Raw genomic sequence first — 13,387 nt, 5'->3', positions numbered from 1 at the left:
CCACACCATCTCCAGGGCAGACCTTCCTCTTTGAGCCTCAGTTGTCTCTGCTGTAGGCGGGTGAACGTTTGGTTCCTGGGTGGACTGAGACTCAAGGCTTCTGTGTACTGAGGTTACCAGCACAGAGCAGGCGCAGGGGGTAGTCAGGACTCCCTTGCCCAGGTTTATACCCAGAGAGCCAACCTTGGGGAGAGCAATCTTCCTTGAAGATTGTGGGGCCCAGTCCAACTCAGCCTCCTCCCCAATTGGGGAAGCAGGGCGTCGCTTCAGGTGGGCAGGCTCAAGTCTTCCCATCTGAACAATGAGAGCAGAGAGGTCTCCCTTGTGGGATCACAAGGCATCGTGCCCAGACCCAGGACGTGGCTCAAAACCAGGTCCCTCGGCCCCCGCATAGTCAGGATTCATGCAGAACTCAGCCCTGCCCCTGCCCTGCGGCCCTCCCTGGCAAGTCCTCCCTGGGCCTCTGCTGCACAGCTGGGAGCTCAGGGGTCAAGCACGGTGCACGCCCACTCCCGTAAGGTTGCAGCCACCCCTCCTACCCATCCCTTGTCTGGCAGAGGGGCTCTGCCTCTGGGTTCAGGGGAAAGTGGGACCCATGGGAGGGTGGGCTCTGTGAGAGGAGAAGTTTCTGCTAGGGCGTGGGGGGTGTGATATTCTCAGTTGCCACATCACTCAGCAGGGAGAAGGAGCCCCGCCTTCCAAATTGGGGGAGTTAGGGGTGTCCCTTTCTAGCGTCCGGTTCATTCACCAGGCCCCCCTTGATGGTCAGTTCCCAACACAGGCACGGGGACCGCTGGGAGGGGACTCTGCACATCTCTAGCCGCCCTCCCCGGAACAGAGCACCTGGACACTGAACCTGCTGCCCATCAATACAGTGGGTTCCCTGGGATCAACTCTGATCCCAGCAACGTGCCCACACCTGTCATCTCCCACCATTTCAGGCATCAGTCCGTCCTCAGATGAGGGGTTTGAGGCCGTGGTGGGATGTACTTCACGGGCATAAATAGCATAAAACTACATGGTAGTGATGGTCGGACAGCATGGGAATGCACTTAATGTTCCTGAAATGCAGTTTAAAAGGGAAAAAATCTGTATTTTATTAAAGGAAGTGGGAAATGGAAAATTATAGAATGCCATAAATGATGTAAAACAAATAAACTAAACTAAAGAAGAAGAAAACAAAAGCAAATTCAGGGGTAGGGAAGTCAACTTCGGGTAGGGGAGGGGATACATGTTGGGATTTTGGAGAAGGTGTAGGAGGGGGCAGAGGGGGCTCAGCCCTAAGGGGTGATGATGCCCGAAATGGTTCTCCACTGCCCAGCGGCGCAGGTGCAGGTGCAGGATCTGCAGGCTTTTCAGGAGCAGCAAGATCAGCAGGAGCGGCAGGCTCTTCAGGAGCGGCTAGATCAGCAGGAACGGCAGGTTCTTCAGGAGCGGCGGGCTCTTCAGGAGCGGCAAGATCAGCAGGAGCTGCAGGCTCTTCAGGGGTGGCAAGATCAGCAGGAGCGGCAGGCTCTTCAGGAGCTTCAGGCTCTTCAGGAGCGGCTAGATCAGCAGGACCGGCGGGCTCTTCAGGAGCGGCGGGCTCTTCAGGAGCGGCTAGATCAGCAGGAGCAGCGGGCTCTTCAGGAGCGGCTAGAGCAGCAGGAGCGGCAGGCTCTTCAGGAGCTGCAGGCTTTTCAAGAGCTGCAGGCTGTTCTGGAGCGGCTAGATGATCAGGAGCAGCGGGCTCTTCTGGAGTGGCTAGATCAGCAGGAGCGGCAGGCGCTTCAGGAGCGGCTAGATCAGCAGGAATGGCGGGCTCTTCAGGAGCGGCTAGATCTGCAGGAGCGGCAGGTTCTTCAGGAGCGTCGGGCTCTTCAGTAGCTGCAGGCTGTTCAGGAGCGGCAAGATCAGTAGGAGCTGCAGGCTCTTCAGGAGTGGCAAGATCAGCAGGAGCGGCGGGCTCTTCAGGAGTAGCGGGCTCTTCAGGAGCGGCAAGATCAGTAGGAGCTGCAGGCTCTTCAGGAGTGGCAAGATCAGCAGGAGCGGCAGGCTCTTCAGGAGCGGCTAGATCAGCAGGAGCGGCAGGTTCTTCAGGAGTGGCGGGCTCTTCAGGAGCGGCTAGAGCAGCAGGAGCGGCAGGCTCTTCAGGAGTGGCAAGATCAGCAGGAGCGGCAGGCTCTTCAGGAGCTGCAGGCTGTTCAGGAGCGGCTAGATTAGCAGGAGCAGCGGGCTCTTCAGGAGTGGCTAGATCAGCAGGAATGGCAGGCGCTTCAGGAGCGGCTAGATCAGCAGGAACAGCAGGCTCTTCAGGATCGGCGGGCTCTTCAGGAGCGGCAGGCTCTTCAGGAGCGGCTAGATCAGCAGAAGCGGCAGGCTCTTCAGGAGCGGCTTGATCAGCAGGAATGGCGGGCTCTTCAGGAGCGGCTAGATCAGCAGGAGCGGCAGGTTCTTCAGGAGTGGCGGGCTCTTCAGGAGCGGCTAGAGCAGCAGGAGCAGCAGGCTCTTCAGGAGTGGCAAGATCAGCAGGAGCGGCAGGCTCTTCAGGAGCTGCAGGCTTTTCAGGAGCTGCAGGCTGTTCAGGAGCGGCTAGATGAGCAGGAGCAGCAGGCTCTTCAGGAGCAGCTAGATCAGCAGGAATGGCAGGCGCTTCAGGAGCGGCGGGCTCTTCAGGAGCTGCAGGCTGTTCAGGAGCGGCAAGATCAGTAGGAGCTGCAGGCTCTTCGGGAGTGGCAAGATCAGCAGGAGCGGCAGGCTCTTCATATGCAGCTGGAGCAGCAGGATCTTCATGTTCAGCAGGAGCAGCTGGAGGGTGTTCGCGGTCTCGTGCTGGACCCTGGTGGTCCTGTTTTTGTTTTCTGGCGTCTTCCCCTGCCTCTGCCTGCTCTGGACCTGTAACTGTTGGACGTGGAGAGAGCTTTAAGTCTAGTGGTTCTGCTCAGGCACAACCTGGAAAAAGGTACCCACATGCCTCCCTTTCCACGTGCCTTTTCAAGGACAGAAATCTTCCCAGAGCTTTGCAGGCAGCTCCCACTGAGCAAGTGCCCACAGGCACTTGTTCTGTGACTGAATTCTTCCAGACAGGTGGTCTGAGGCCAGTCTTTGCTCTGGTCCCAACTACAGACTTTGGGGATGCCTCCCTGTGTGGCCCAGCCCTCCGCCCTCCCTCACCTACACACCCACACCGGCCCCGCCCTTCTCACCTTTGGGCTCTGCTTCGGGGGGCTCCTGGTCCTCTACCTGAATCCCCAGGAGGTGGGCACGGTGCTCCAGGTCAGAGCCGGGGGTGCTGAGCTGCCCCTCAGCCCTGGGCAAGATCCTGGGGAGAGACCTGGGCGATGTCTGGGCAGGAGGCCGTGGTGGTGGGGAGCCCTTCATACCCAGACTCTTCTGGAGCCTGTGCTGGCCTTCCACAGTGTGGCACACCAGCCCCTCACTTGGAGAGGTGGCATGAGTGTCCTGGTTCCCCGGATCCTGCGGTGTCTGGCTCTGCAATGACAGTGACCGGCAGCCGGCCCGGTCCGGAGGTCTCAGAGCCCTGCCCGGCCAGGACCACTCCTGCTTCTGCCCCACTCGACCCTCTGCTGCCAGATCAGACTGGGACCTTGGTCATCTCAGTCACCCGGGAGGCAAGAGACACACCCTAGGGCATGGGCGCCACCTCGGGCAGCAGGGCCCTGCCCCGGTTCTCCACATCCCAGCCAGCCCACTTGGACCCAGGCTGGGGACGTGATCGGCCCCCCAGGCCTCTGACCCTTCCTCAGCCTGCTCTTGCTTGAGGCAGGACCCCCCCCCAACATGACTGCCCCACCGCCACCGGTCAGGAAGGGGCCGTGGGGCCACCCGGGTGGGGTCTGAGTGGTGACCCGGCCTGGGCGGGCCTGCCCTGGGCCTCCCTGTGTTACCTTTGGGTCCCTCTGGCCAAAAGGCCAGAGGCGCCTGGGGTGAGACCCGACCCACTGTCGGCACTGTTGGCAAAGGCCGTTGCTGCGGGCTTTCCGGGGGCCGCGACCTCGGGATCTTGGGATGCAACAAAACATGTCTGAGCTGAGCTGAGTTCACCAGCCAAGTCAGTTGAGAAGTGTCCTTCTCTACACAGCGGGTGCCTGGTGACCTGGGTCCCAAGTTCTGTTGGGCTCTGTTGCCAGGGAAGTGAGGTCACTTCCTGGGGTCCCCTTCCCCAAGCTTCCTCCTTACACAAAGCTCCCCAAGGGCCTCTCTGGGCTGCTGATGGCTCACTTCCCACCCCATGCCATGTCCACCCAGTGACACCAACTCGGCCCCTCCTATTGCCCTGGGGAGGCCTGGATGCAGCCAGGGTCACAGCTCTGACGACACAGCTGGGTTCAGACCCGGCTCCCCCGCCAGCAGTGCTGTCACCCTGGACAAGCCACCTGCTTCTCAGGGTCTCCCCAATCCCCCATTGGCCCAGTGGGGATCATTCAGGACCCTGCTTCCTAGGAAAGCCATCATGTCTCTAGAACCACAAACACCTACTGCACCTGTCACCTCTGCGGGCTGGCATCACAGGGAGCTCATGCACAGACTCAGCAAAGGAAGGGCCCCACAGAGGGCTTGTGGGGAGCAGGGCACACCCCACACAGGCCGGGGTCTGCCCTGGGATCTGGGGAAAGTCACCCTCCTTGCCGCCTGCTTCCCAGCTCCCTGTCGGCGGGTTGAAATTAAACACAACTCTGATATCGTCCATTCTGGCATGCGACCTCCTAGGTCGTTCTGTCATGTCAGATTCAGGCCCAGTGCCCCATCTAGGCCTCTAGGGTGCGCTGCCCCACAGTGGCTCCCTGCTTTTTTTTTGCCTTCTGGTCACACATCCTTGTGTGATTCCCACACAGTCCCCTGCAGGTTGGATGGATACTGGGACCGGGTTCTGCCAAATTGGGGGCAGGTGCAGGCAAGGAAAGGCCCAGGAGTGTGCAGGCACAGGAGTGTTCAGGCCCATTAGTGTGCAGGCCCAGGCCAGGGCAGGCCCAGGTGTGTACAAGTCCAGGAGTGTGCAGGTCCAGGAGTGTACAGGCCGAAGAGAGGGCATGCCCAGGAGTGTGCAGGCCCAGGAGTGTGCAGGCCCAGGAGTGTGCAGGTCAAGGAGAGGGCGGGTCTAATTGGGGGCGGCCCAGGCGAGGAAAGGCCCAGGAACGTACAGGCCCAGGAGTGTGCAGACGAGGGATTGTGCGGGCCCAGGAGAAGGCAGGCCCAAGAGTGTGCAGACACAGAAGTCAGCAGGCCCTGGAGTGTGCAGGCCTAGTAGTGTGCAGACAGAGGAGTGTGCAGGCCCAGGAGGGTGCATTTCCAGGAGTGTGCAGGCCCATTATTGTGCAGGCCCAAGAGTGTACAGGTCCAGGAGTGTGCAGGCCCAGGGGTGTGCAGACATAGGAGTGTGTAGTCCCAGGAGTGTGCCGGCACAGGTGGGAACAGGCCTAGGAGTGTGCAGGCACAAGTGGGAGTAGGCCCAGGAGTGTGCCGGCACAGGAGGGAGCAGGCCCAGGAGTGTGCAGGCCAAGGAGTGTGTAGGCCCAGGAGAGGGCAGGCCCAGGAGTGTGCAGGCCCAGGAGTGTGCAGCCCCAGGTGTGTGCAGACAGAAGCTTGTCCAGGGCCAGGAGAGTGCAGGCCCAGGGCAGGTCAGTCCCAGGAGTGTACTGTCCCAGGAGTATCCAAGGCCAGGAGTGTGCAGAGACAGGAGTGTGCAGGCCCAGGAGTGAACAGGCCCAGATTCGTGCAGGCCCAGGTGTGTGTAGGCCCTGGAGTGTGCAGCCCCAGAGGTCTGCAGACACAAGACGGAACAGGCCTAGGAGTGTGCAGGCCAAAGAGTGTGCAGACCTGGGACTGTGCAGTCTCAGGGGTGTGCAAACACGGGGTAGAGCAGGTACTCGAGTGTACTGGCCCAGGAGTGTAGAGGCCCAGGTGTGTGCAGGCTCTGGGATGTGCAGGCCCAGGAGTGTGCAGGCCTAGGAGTGTGCAGACAGAGGAGTGTGCAGGCCCAGGATGGTACATTTCCAGGAGTGTGCAGGCCCATTAGTGGGCAGGCCCAGGAGTGTACAAGTCCAGGAGTGTGCAGGCCCAGGAGTATGCATCACAGTAGTGTGCAGACCCAGAGGTGTGCCGGCACAGGTTGGAACAGGCCTATGAGTGTGCAGGCACGGGAGGAAGAAGGCCCAAGAGTGTGCAGGCCAAGGAGAGTGCAGTCCCAGGAGTGTGCAGGCCGAAGAGTGTGCAGGTCCAGGAGAGGGCCAGCCGAATTGGGGGCAGGCCCAGGCACGGAAAGGCCCAGGAGCGTGCAGGCCCAGGAGTGTGCAGACGAGGGATGGTTCGGTCCCAGTAGAAGGCAGGCCCAGGAGTGTAGAGGGCCAGATGTGTGCAGGGCCTGTAGTGTTCAGGCCCAGGTGTGTGCAGGACAGGTGAGGGCCGTCACAGGAGAGGGCAGGGCCAAATGGGGCAGGCCCAGGAGTGTGCAGACAGAGGAGTGTGCAGGCCCAGGAGTGTGCATTCCCAGGAGTGTCAGGCCTATTAGTGTGCAGGCCCAGGCCAGGGCAGGCCCAGGAGTGTACAAGTCCAGGAGTGTGCAAGCTTAGGAGTGTTCAGGCCGAAGAGAGTGCAGGCCCAGGAGAGGGCATGCCCAGGAGTGTGCAGGCTCTAGGGTGTGCCGACCCAGTAGTGTGCAGACACAATACGGAACAGGCCAAGGAGTGTGCAGGCCAAAGAGTGTGCAGACCCAGGACTGTACAGGCCCAGGAATGTGCAGACACGGGAGGGAGCAGGCACACGAGTGTACTGGCACAGGAGTGTTCAGCCCAGGTGTGTGCAGGCTCTGGGTTGTGCAGGCCCAGGAGTGTGCAGACAGAGGAGTGTGCTGGCCCAGGAGGGTACAGTCCCAGGAGTGTGCAGGCCCATTAGTATTCAGGCCCAGGCCAGGGCTGGCCCAGGAGTGTACAGGCCCAGGAGCGTACGGGCCCAGGTGTGTCAGGCACAGGAGTGTGCAGGCGCACAAGTGTGCAGTCCCAGAAGTGTGATGGCACAGGAGGGAGCAGGCCCAGAAGTGTGCAGATCCAGGACTGTGCAGGCGTAGGATAGGTGAGGCCCAGGAGTGTGCAGACAAGAGGAGTGTGCAGGCCGAGGAGCGTGCAGGCCCAGGTGTGTCAGGCACAGGGGTGTGCAGGCGCACAAGTGTGCAGTCCCAGAAGGGTGATGGCACAGGAGGGAGCAGGTCCAGAAGTGTGCAGATCCAGGACTGTGCAGGCGTACGATAGGTCAGGCCCAGGAGTGTGCAGCTCCAGGAGAGTGCCGGCCAAACTGGGGCAGGCCCAGGAGAGAGAAGGCCCAGGGTTGTACAGGCCCAGGAGTATGCAGTCACAAGAGTGAGCAGATACAGGAGTGTACAGGCCAAAGTTCGTGCAGGCCCAGGTGTGCGCAGGTCCAGGAGCGTGCAGGCCCAGAAGTGTGCAGATACAATACGGAACGGGCCCGGGAGTGTACAGGCCCAGGTTCCTGCAGGCCCAGGTGTGCGTAGGTCCAGGAGTGCGCAGGTCCAGGAGTGTGCAGGCCCAGTTGTGTGCAGGCCCAGGATTGTGCAGGCCCTGTCGACCCTGGAGGGCAGGATGCCGTGACCAGAGGAGGCGCTCTGTAGGACTGGGGGCGGAGGGCGGGAGAGCAGGCGGTTGGAGAGTCGGTGGTGAGGGCTGGAAAGGGGCAGAGCTGCACCAACCAGGTGTGCGGACCTGAGGGCGTGAGGCTGGGCGGCCTGCCGAGGGTGTTCCTGCAGCAGTGCTGGCCCTGGGTGAGGATGTGGTGGGACCAGGGCTGAGCCAGCGGGGCAGAAGGAGGAGGAGCGGGGAGGAGGGCGCCAGAGGGTGCACAGTGGACCGGTCACTGGGCATCTGCAGGTTTGGAGGCGCTCTGCTGTGTGGGGCTCCAGGCCTCCCTGGGTCTGGGGACGTGGGTGTGATGTGACTCGGAAGGAGGCCGGGTGCGCTTCGGACAGCACCCGCCATCTCTCCCACCCAGGCCCAGTGCTCATGGTCGTGTTGCAGCCTCAGTTTTCCGTCCACTGTCCCAGCAACCCGTTGGTGGTATTCTGAGCAGAGGCAGAGGGTGAGAGTCCTGACTTGGCTTTCCTTCCCTGTGTTTCCAAGTCCACACTCATTCCGCAAGTCGCACGACAGGCCAAGAAATCGGGAGACGCGGTGTCGGGGTAAAGAATAGTGAGTTGATTTGGAAAGCCAGCTGACCGAGAAGATGGCAGGCTAATGTCCTGGAGAGCCACCTTCTCCGAGTGAGAATTCAGGCTCCTTTTACGCTAAAAAGGAGAGGGGTTGTGGGTGGTTGGTGCAAAGTCCTTGGTGCAGGAATTCTTTGTTTTTGCAGTTGTGGGTCAGCTCATGGGGCCCCTGTAAAACCTCTAACAAAACAAATGTTACTTTCTGTTCTGCAGCTGCTTGTGTGTATGGGAGAGCAAAAGAGGTTTTATCCTGAAGGCTGAGAGCCTTGAGAACAGGCTCTTCTGTCAATTTCAGGCTGAAGGCAACATTGATTTCCAAAAGGTGCAGAGCTGGTAAGACAGCCTGGAAAACAGCAGAGGGTTAAAGGAAAAAGAACAGATCTAATAGGCAGTCAGATCTGGTCTTTTCTATTACACCTGCTGCCCCAGCAGGGCTGGCCTCAGGGAGGAAGGGCGCCCCCCCCAGCCCCCGAGAGCCGCCTGCAGGGGGTGGGGAAGGCAGGGAGGGGGTCTGCCGTGCTGGGGAGGTAAACTAGACATGGCTGATACATGGACAGTGAGTGCAAAGTTAGAAAACCTCTGGGTTTTCCCTCTTTAGGGAGGGAGAGGGAGGCTCAGCATAGGTCCTTGAGCTTCCGCGAGAGAAGTGGCTCTCAGCCCAGGTCGGCTGCGGGCGCCTCTGGGGTTGTCACACCTGAGGGGCCCTCTGTGGACGGGTCCTGTGTTCTTGGCACTGACGTGGATTTTCCTCCTCCTCTTCCCCAAGGGGCGGTAGTGGCTCCGGGGGCAGCTTCCAGCCGATCACGGCCATCCTGCTGTCCTCATGCACGCTGGCCCTGCACGCCCGGCAGCTGGACGTCAGGCTGCAGCTGGACTACGTCTCCGCCTCGCAGGTAAGAGGAGCCCCGCTGCTTCCCTGGGGACCGGCAAGGGGGTCCCTCGGGAGGGGTTTCGGTTGGGGGCTCCTGGCTAGACGCCACAGCCGTGTGAGTGGCACCGTTGGGGTGAAGGAGGCTGGTGCCAGGGACAGGGCAGGTCCAGGAGTATGCAGGCCCAGGAGTGTGCGGGCCCAGGAGTGTGGAGACACTGGAGAGGGCCGGCCCAGGAGTGTGCAGGGACAGATGTGAGCAGACCCTGGAGTGTGCAGGTCCATGAGAGGGTCGGGCGAAGTGGGGGCTGGCCCGGGATAGGGCATGGCCAGGGGTGTGCAGGCCCAGAGTGTGCTTGCCCAGGGTTATGCAGACACAGGACTGTGCAGGTGCAGGAGTGTGTAGGCCCAGGAGATTGCTGGCACAGGTGGGAACAGGCCTAGGAGTGTGCAGGCATAGGTGGGAGGAGGCCCAGGAGTGTGCAGGCCCAGTAGTGTGCAGGCCCAGGAGTGTGCATACAGAGGAGTGTGCAGGCTCAGTAGGGTGCAGGCCCAGGCCAGGGCAGGCCTAGGAGAGTACAGGCCCAGGAGTGTGCATGTCCAGGAGTGTGCAGACACCAGAGTGTGCAGAGACAGAAGTGTGCAGGCCCAGGAGTGTACAGGCTCAGGCCTGAGCAGTCCCAGGAGTGTGCAGAGAGTGGAGGGTGCAGGCCCAGGCCATGGCAGGCCCAGGAGTGTGCAGTCCCAGGAGTGTGCCGGCACACGTGGCAACAGGCCTAGGAGTGTGCAGGCATAGGTGGGAGCAGGCCCAGGAGTGTGCAACCCAGGAGTGTGCAGAACCAGGTAGGGGAGGCCTAAGGGTGTTCAGGCGCAGGAGGGAACAGGCCAGGAGTGTGCAGGCCAAGGAGAGTGCAGGGCCAAGAGAGGGCAGGCCCAGGTGTGTGCATGCCTAGGAGTGTTCAGGCACAGGAGGGAGGAGGCACACGAGTGTGCAGACGCAGGAGTGGGCAGACACAGGATTCAGCAGGCCCAGTAGTGTGCAGGTCCAGGAGTGTGCAAGCCCAGGAGTGTGCAGGCCAAGGAGAGTGCAGGCCCAGGAGAGGGCAGGCCGAGGAGTGTGCAGGCCCAAGAGTGTGCAGGTCCAGGAGAGGGCGGGCCGAACTGGGGGCAGGCCCAGGCGAGGAAAAGCCCAGGAGCGTGCGGCCCAGGAGTGTGCAGACGAGGGATTGTGCGGGCCCAGGAGAAGGCAGGCCCAAGAGTGTGCAGACACAGGAGTCAGCAGGCCCTGGAGTGTGCTGGCCCAGGTGTGTGCAGGCCCAGGAGAGTGCAGACAGAGAGTGTGGAGTCCCAGTAGTGTGCAGGCCCAGTTGTGTGCAGGCCCAGGATTTGCAGGTCCTGGAGTGTGCAGGCCCAGAGGTGTGCAGACACAAGTCGAACAACCCCAGGAGTCTGCAGGCCAAGAAGTGTGCATAGCCAGGACTGTGCAGTCCCAGGAGTGTGCAGACACGGGGCGGAGCAGTCACACGAATGTACTGGCCCAGGAGTGTAGAGGCTAAAGTGTGTGCAGGCTCTGGGATGCGCAGGCCCAGGAGTGTGCAGGTCCAGGGGTGTGAAGGCCCAGGAGTGTGCAGACAGAGGAGAGTGCAGGCCCAGGAGCGTGCAGGCCCAGGCCACGGCAGGCCCAGGAGTGTAAAGGCCCAGGAGTATACAGAGCGAGGAGTGTGCAGTCCCCGGAGTGTGCAGAGACAGGGGTGTGCAGGCCCAGGAGACGGCAGGCCCATGAGTGTGCAGTTCCAGGAGTGTGCAGGCCTAGGAGAGGGCAGGACCTGCAGTGAAGAGGCCCAGGTTCGTGCAGGCCCAGGTATGTGCAGGCCCTGTAGTGTGCAGGCCCAGAGGTGTGCAGACAGAAGTCGAACAGGCCTAGGAGTCTGCAGGCCAAGGAGTGTGCATAGCCAGGACTGTGCGGTCCCAAGAGTGTGCAGACACGGGGCGGAACAGGCACACGACTGTACTGGCCCAGGAGTGTAGAGGCCCAGGTGTGTGCAGGCTCTGGGATGCGCAGGCCCAGGAGTGTGCGGGCCCAGGTGTGTGAAGGCCCAGGAGTGTGCAGACAGAGGAGTGTGCAGGCCCAGGAGTGTGCAGATCCAGGAGGATACAGGCCTAGTTGTGTTCAGGCCCAATATTGTGCAGGTCGTGGACTGTGCAGGCCGATGAGTGTGAAGTTGCAGAAGTGTGCGGGCCCAGTAGTGTGCAGGCCCAGGCCAGGGAAGACCCAGACCAGGGAAGGCCCAGGATTGTACAGGTCCAGGAGTGTGCAGGCCCAAGAGTGTGCAGACACAGGAGTCAGCAGGCCCTGGAGTGTGCAGGCCTAGGAGTGTGTAGGCCAAGGAATGTGCAGACAGAGGAGTGTGCAGGCCCAGGGGTGTGCAGGCTCAGGAGTGTGCACACAGAGGAGTGTGTAGGCCCAGGAGGGTGCATTCCTAGGTGTGTGCAGCCCCATTAGTGTGCAGGCCCAGGCCAGGGCAGGCCCAGGAGTGTACAGGTCCAGGAGTGTGCAGGCCCAGGATTGTACATGCCCAGGAGTTTGCAGGCCCAGGAGTATGCAGTCTCAGGAGTGAGCAGATACAGGAATGTGCAGGCCCAGGTGTATGCAGTCTCAGGAGTGAGCAGATAAAGGAGTGTGCAGGCCCAGGTGTGTACAGGCCCAGGTTCGTGCAGGCCCAGGCGTGTGCAAACTCCAGAGTGTGCAGAGACAGGAGTGTGCAGGTCCAGGAGTATACAGGCCTAGGTGTGTTCAAGCCCAAGATTGTGCAGGTCCTGGAGTGTGCAGGCCAATGAGTGTGCAGTTCCAGGAGTTTGCAGGCCCAATAGTTTGCAGGCCCAGGCCAGGGAAGGCCCAGACCAGGGAAGGCCCACGAGTGTGCAGACAGAGGAGTGTGCAGGCCCAGGAGGGTGCATTCCTAGGTGTGTGTAGGCCCATTAGTGTTCAGGCCCAGGCCAGGGCAGGCCCAGGAGTGTGCAGGTCCAGGACTGTGCAGTGCCAGGAGTGTGTAGACACGGGGCGGAGCAGGCACATGAGAGTAGTGGCCCAGGAGTATAGAGGCCCAGGTGTGTTCAGGCTCTGGGATGCGCAGGCCCAGGAGTGTAGGGTCTAGGGTTGTGCATGCCCAGAAGTGTGCAGACAGAGGAGTGTGCAGGCCCAGGAGCGTGCAGGCCCAGGCCAGGTCAGGCCCAGGAGTGTACAACCCAGGAGTATACAGACCGAGGAGTGTGCAGACCCCGGAGTGTGCAGACTCAGGTGTGTGCAGGCCCAGGAGTGTACAGGCCCACGTTCTTGCAGGCCCAGGCGTGTGCTAACACCACAGTGGGCAGAGACAGGAGTGTGCAGGCCCAGGAGTATACAGGCCCAGGTGTGTTCAAGCCCAAGGTTGTGCAGGTCCTGGAGTTTACAGGCCAATGAGTGTGCAGTTCCAGCAGTTTTCAGGCCCAGTAGTTTTCAGGCCCAGGCCAGGGAAGACTCAGACCAGGGAAGGCACAGCAGTGTACAGGTCCAGGGGTGTACAGTCCCAGTAGTGTGCAGAACCAGGTGAGGGCAGGCCCCAGAGTGTGCAGGCCCAGGAGAGGGCAGGCCCTAGGGTGTCTAGGCGCAGGAATGGGGAGTCCTAGGACCGTGCACGCCATGCAGAGGGCAGGCCCATGAGTGTACATGGCCAGGAGTGTGCAGGCACAGGAGGGAGGAGGTACACGAGTGTGCAGGCCTAGGAGTGTGCAGGACTTGTGAGGGCCGTCACAGGAGAGGGCAGGGCAATTTGGGGCAGGCCCAGGAGTGTGCAGACAGAGGAGTGTGCAGGCCCAGGAGGGTGCAGTCCCTGGAGAGTGCAGGCCCATTAGTGTGCAGGCGCATGCCAGGGTACGCCCAGGAGTGTACAGGTCCAGGAGTGTGCAGGCCCAGGAATGTGTAGGCACAGGTGTGGGCAGGCCTAGGAAAGGGCAGGCCCAGGATTCAAGAGGCCCACGTTCGTGCAGGCCCAGGTGTGTGCAGGCCCTGGGGTGTGCAGGCCCACAGGTATGCAGACACAAGACGGAACAGGCCCATGAGTGTGCAAGCCAAGGTGTTGCAGACCCAGGAATGTGCAGTCCCAGGAGTTTGCAGACACGGGGGGGAGCAAGCACACGTGTGTACTGGCCCAGGTGTGTAGAGGCCCAGATCTGTGCATGCTCTGGGATGCGCAGGCCCAGGAGTGTGCAGATCCAGGGTTATGCAGGCCCAGGAGTGTGCAGACAGAGGAGTGTGCAGGCCCAGGGGG

At 61.3% G+C, this 13,387-nt stretch overlaps 1 protein-coding gene across 1 annotated transcript in view; it reads left to right on the top strand.

Annotated features, from left to right (window-relative positions):
* Window positions 1–13,387, top strand: part of LOC140689560 (uncharacterized) — an 81,961-nt gene that overhangs the window by 52,496 nt on the left and 16,078 nt on the right. The window contains exons 12-14 of the mRNA XM_072950601.1: window positions 7,999–8,195; window positions 8,426–8,545; window positions 8,979–9,105. Coding sequence (XP_072806702.1) covers window positions 7,999–8,195; window positions 8,426–8,545; window positions 8,979–9,105 — 444 coding nt within the window. The remainder of the gene's footprint in view (window positions 1–7,998; window positions 8,196–8,425; window positions 8,546–8,978; window positions 9,106–13,387) is intronic.

The sequence above is a fragment of the Vicugna pacos genome, chromosome 26 (genome assembly GCF_048564905.1).
Source record: "Vicugna pacos chromosome 26, VicPac4, whole genome shotgun sequence".
Taxonomy (NCBI): Eukaryota; Metazoa; Chordata; class Mammalia; order Artiodactyla; family Camelidae; genus Vicugna; species Vicugna pacos.
The sequence above is the reverse complement of the archived record's forward strand: the minus strand, read 5'-3'. Positions and strand labels throughout refer to the sequence as shown.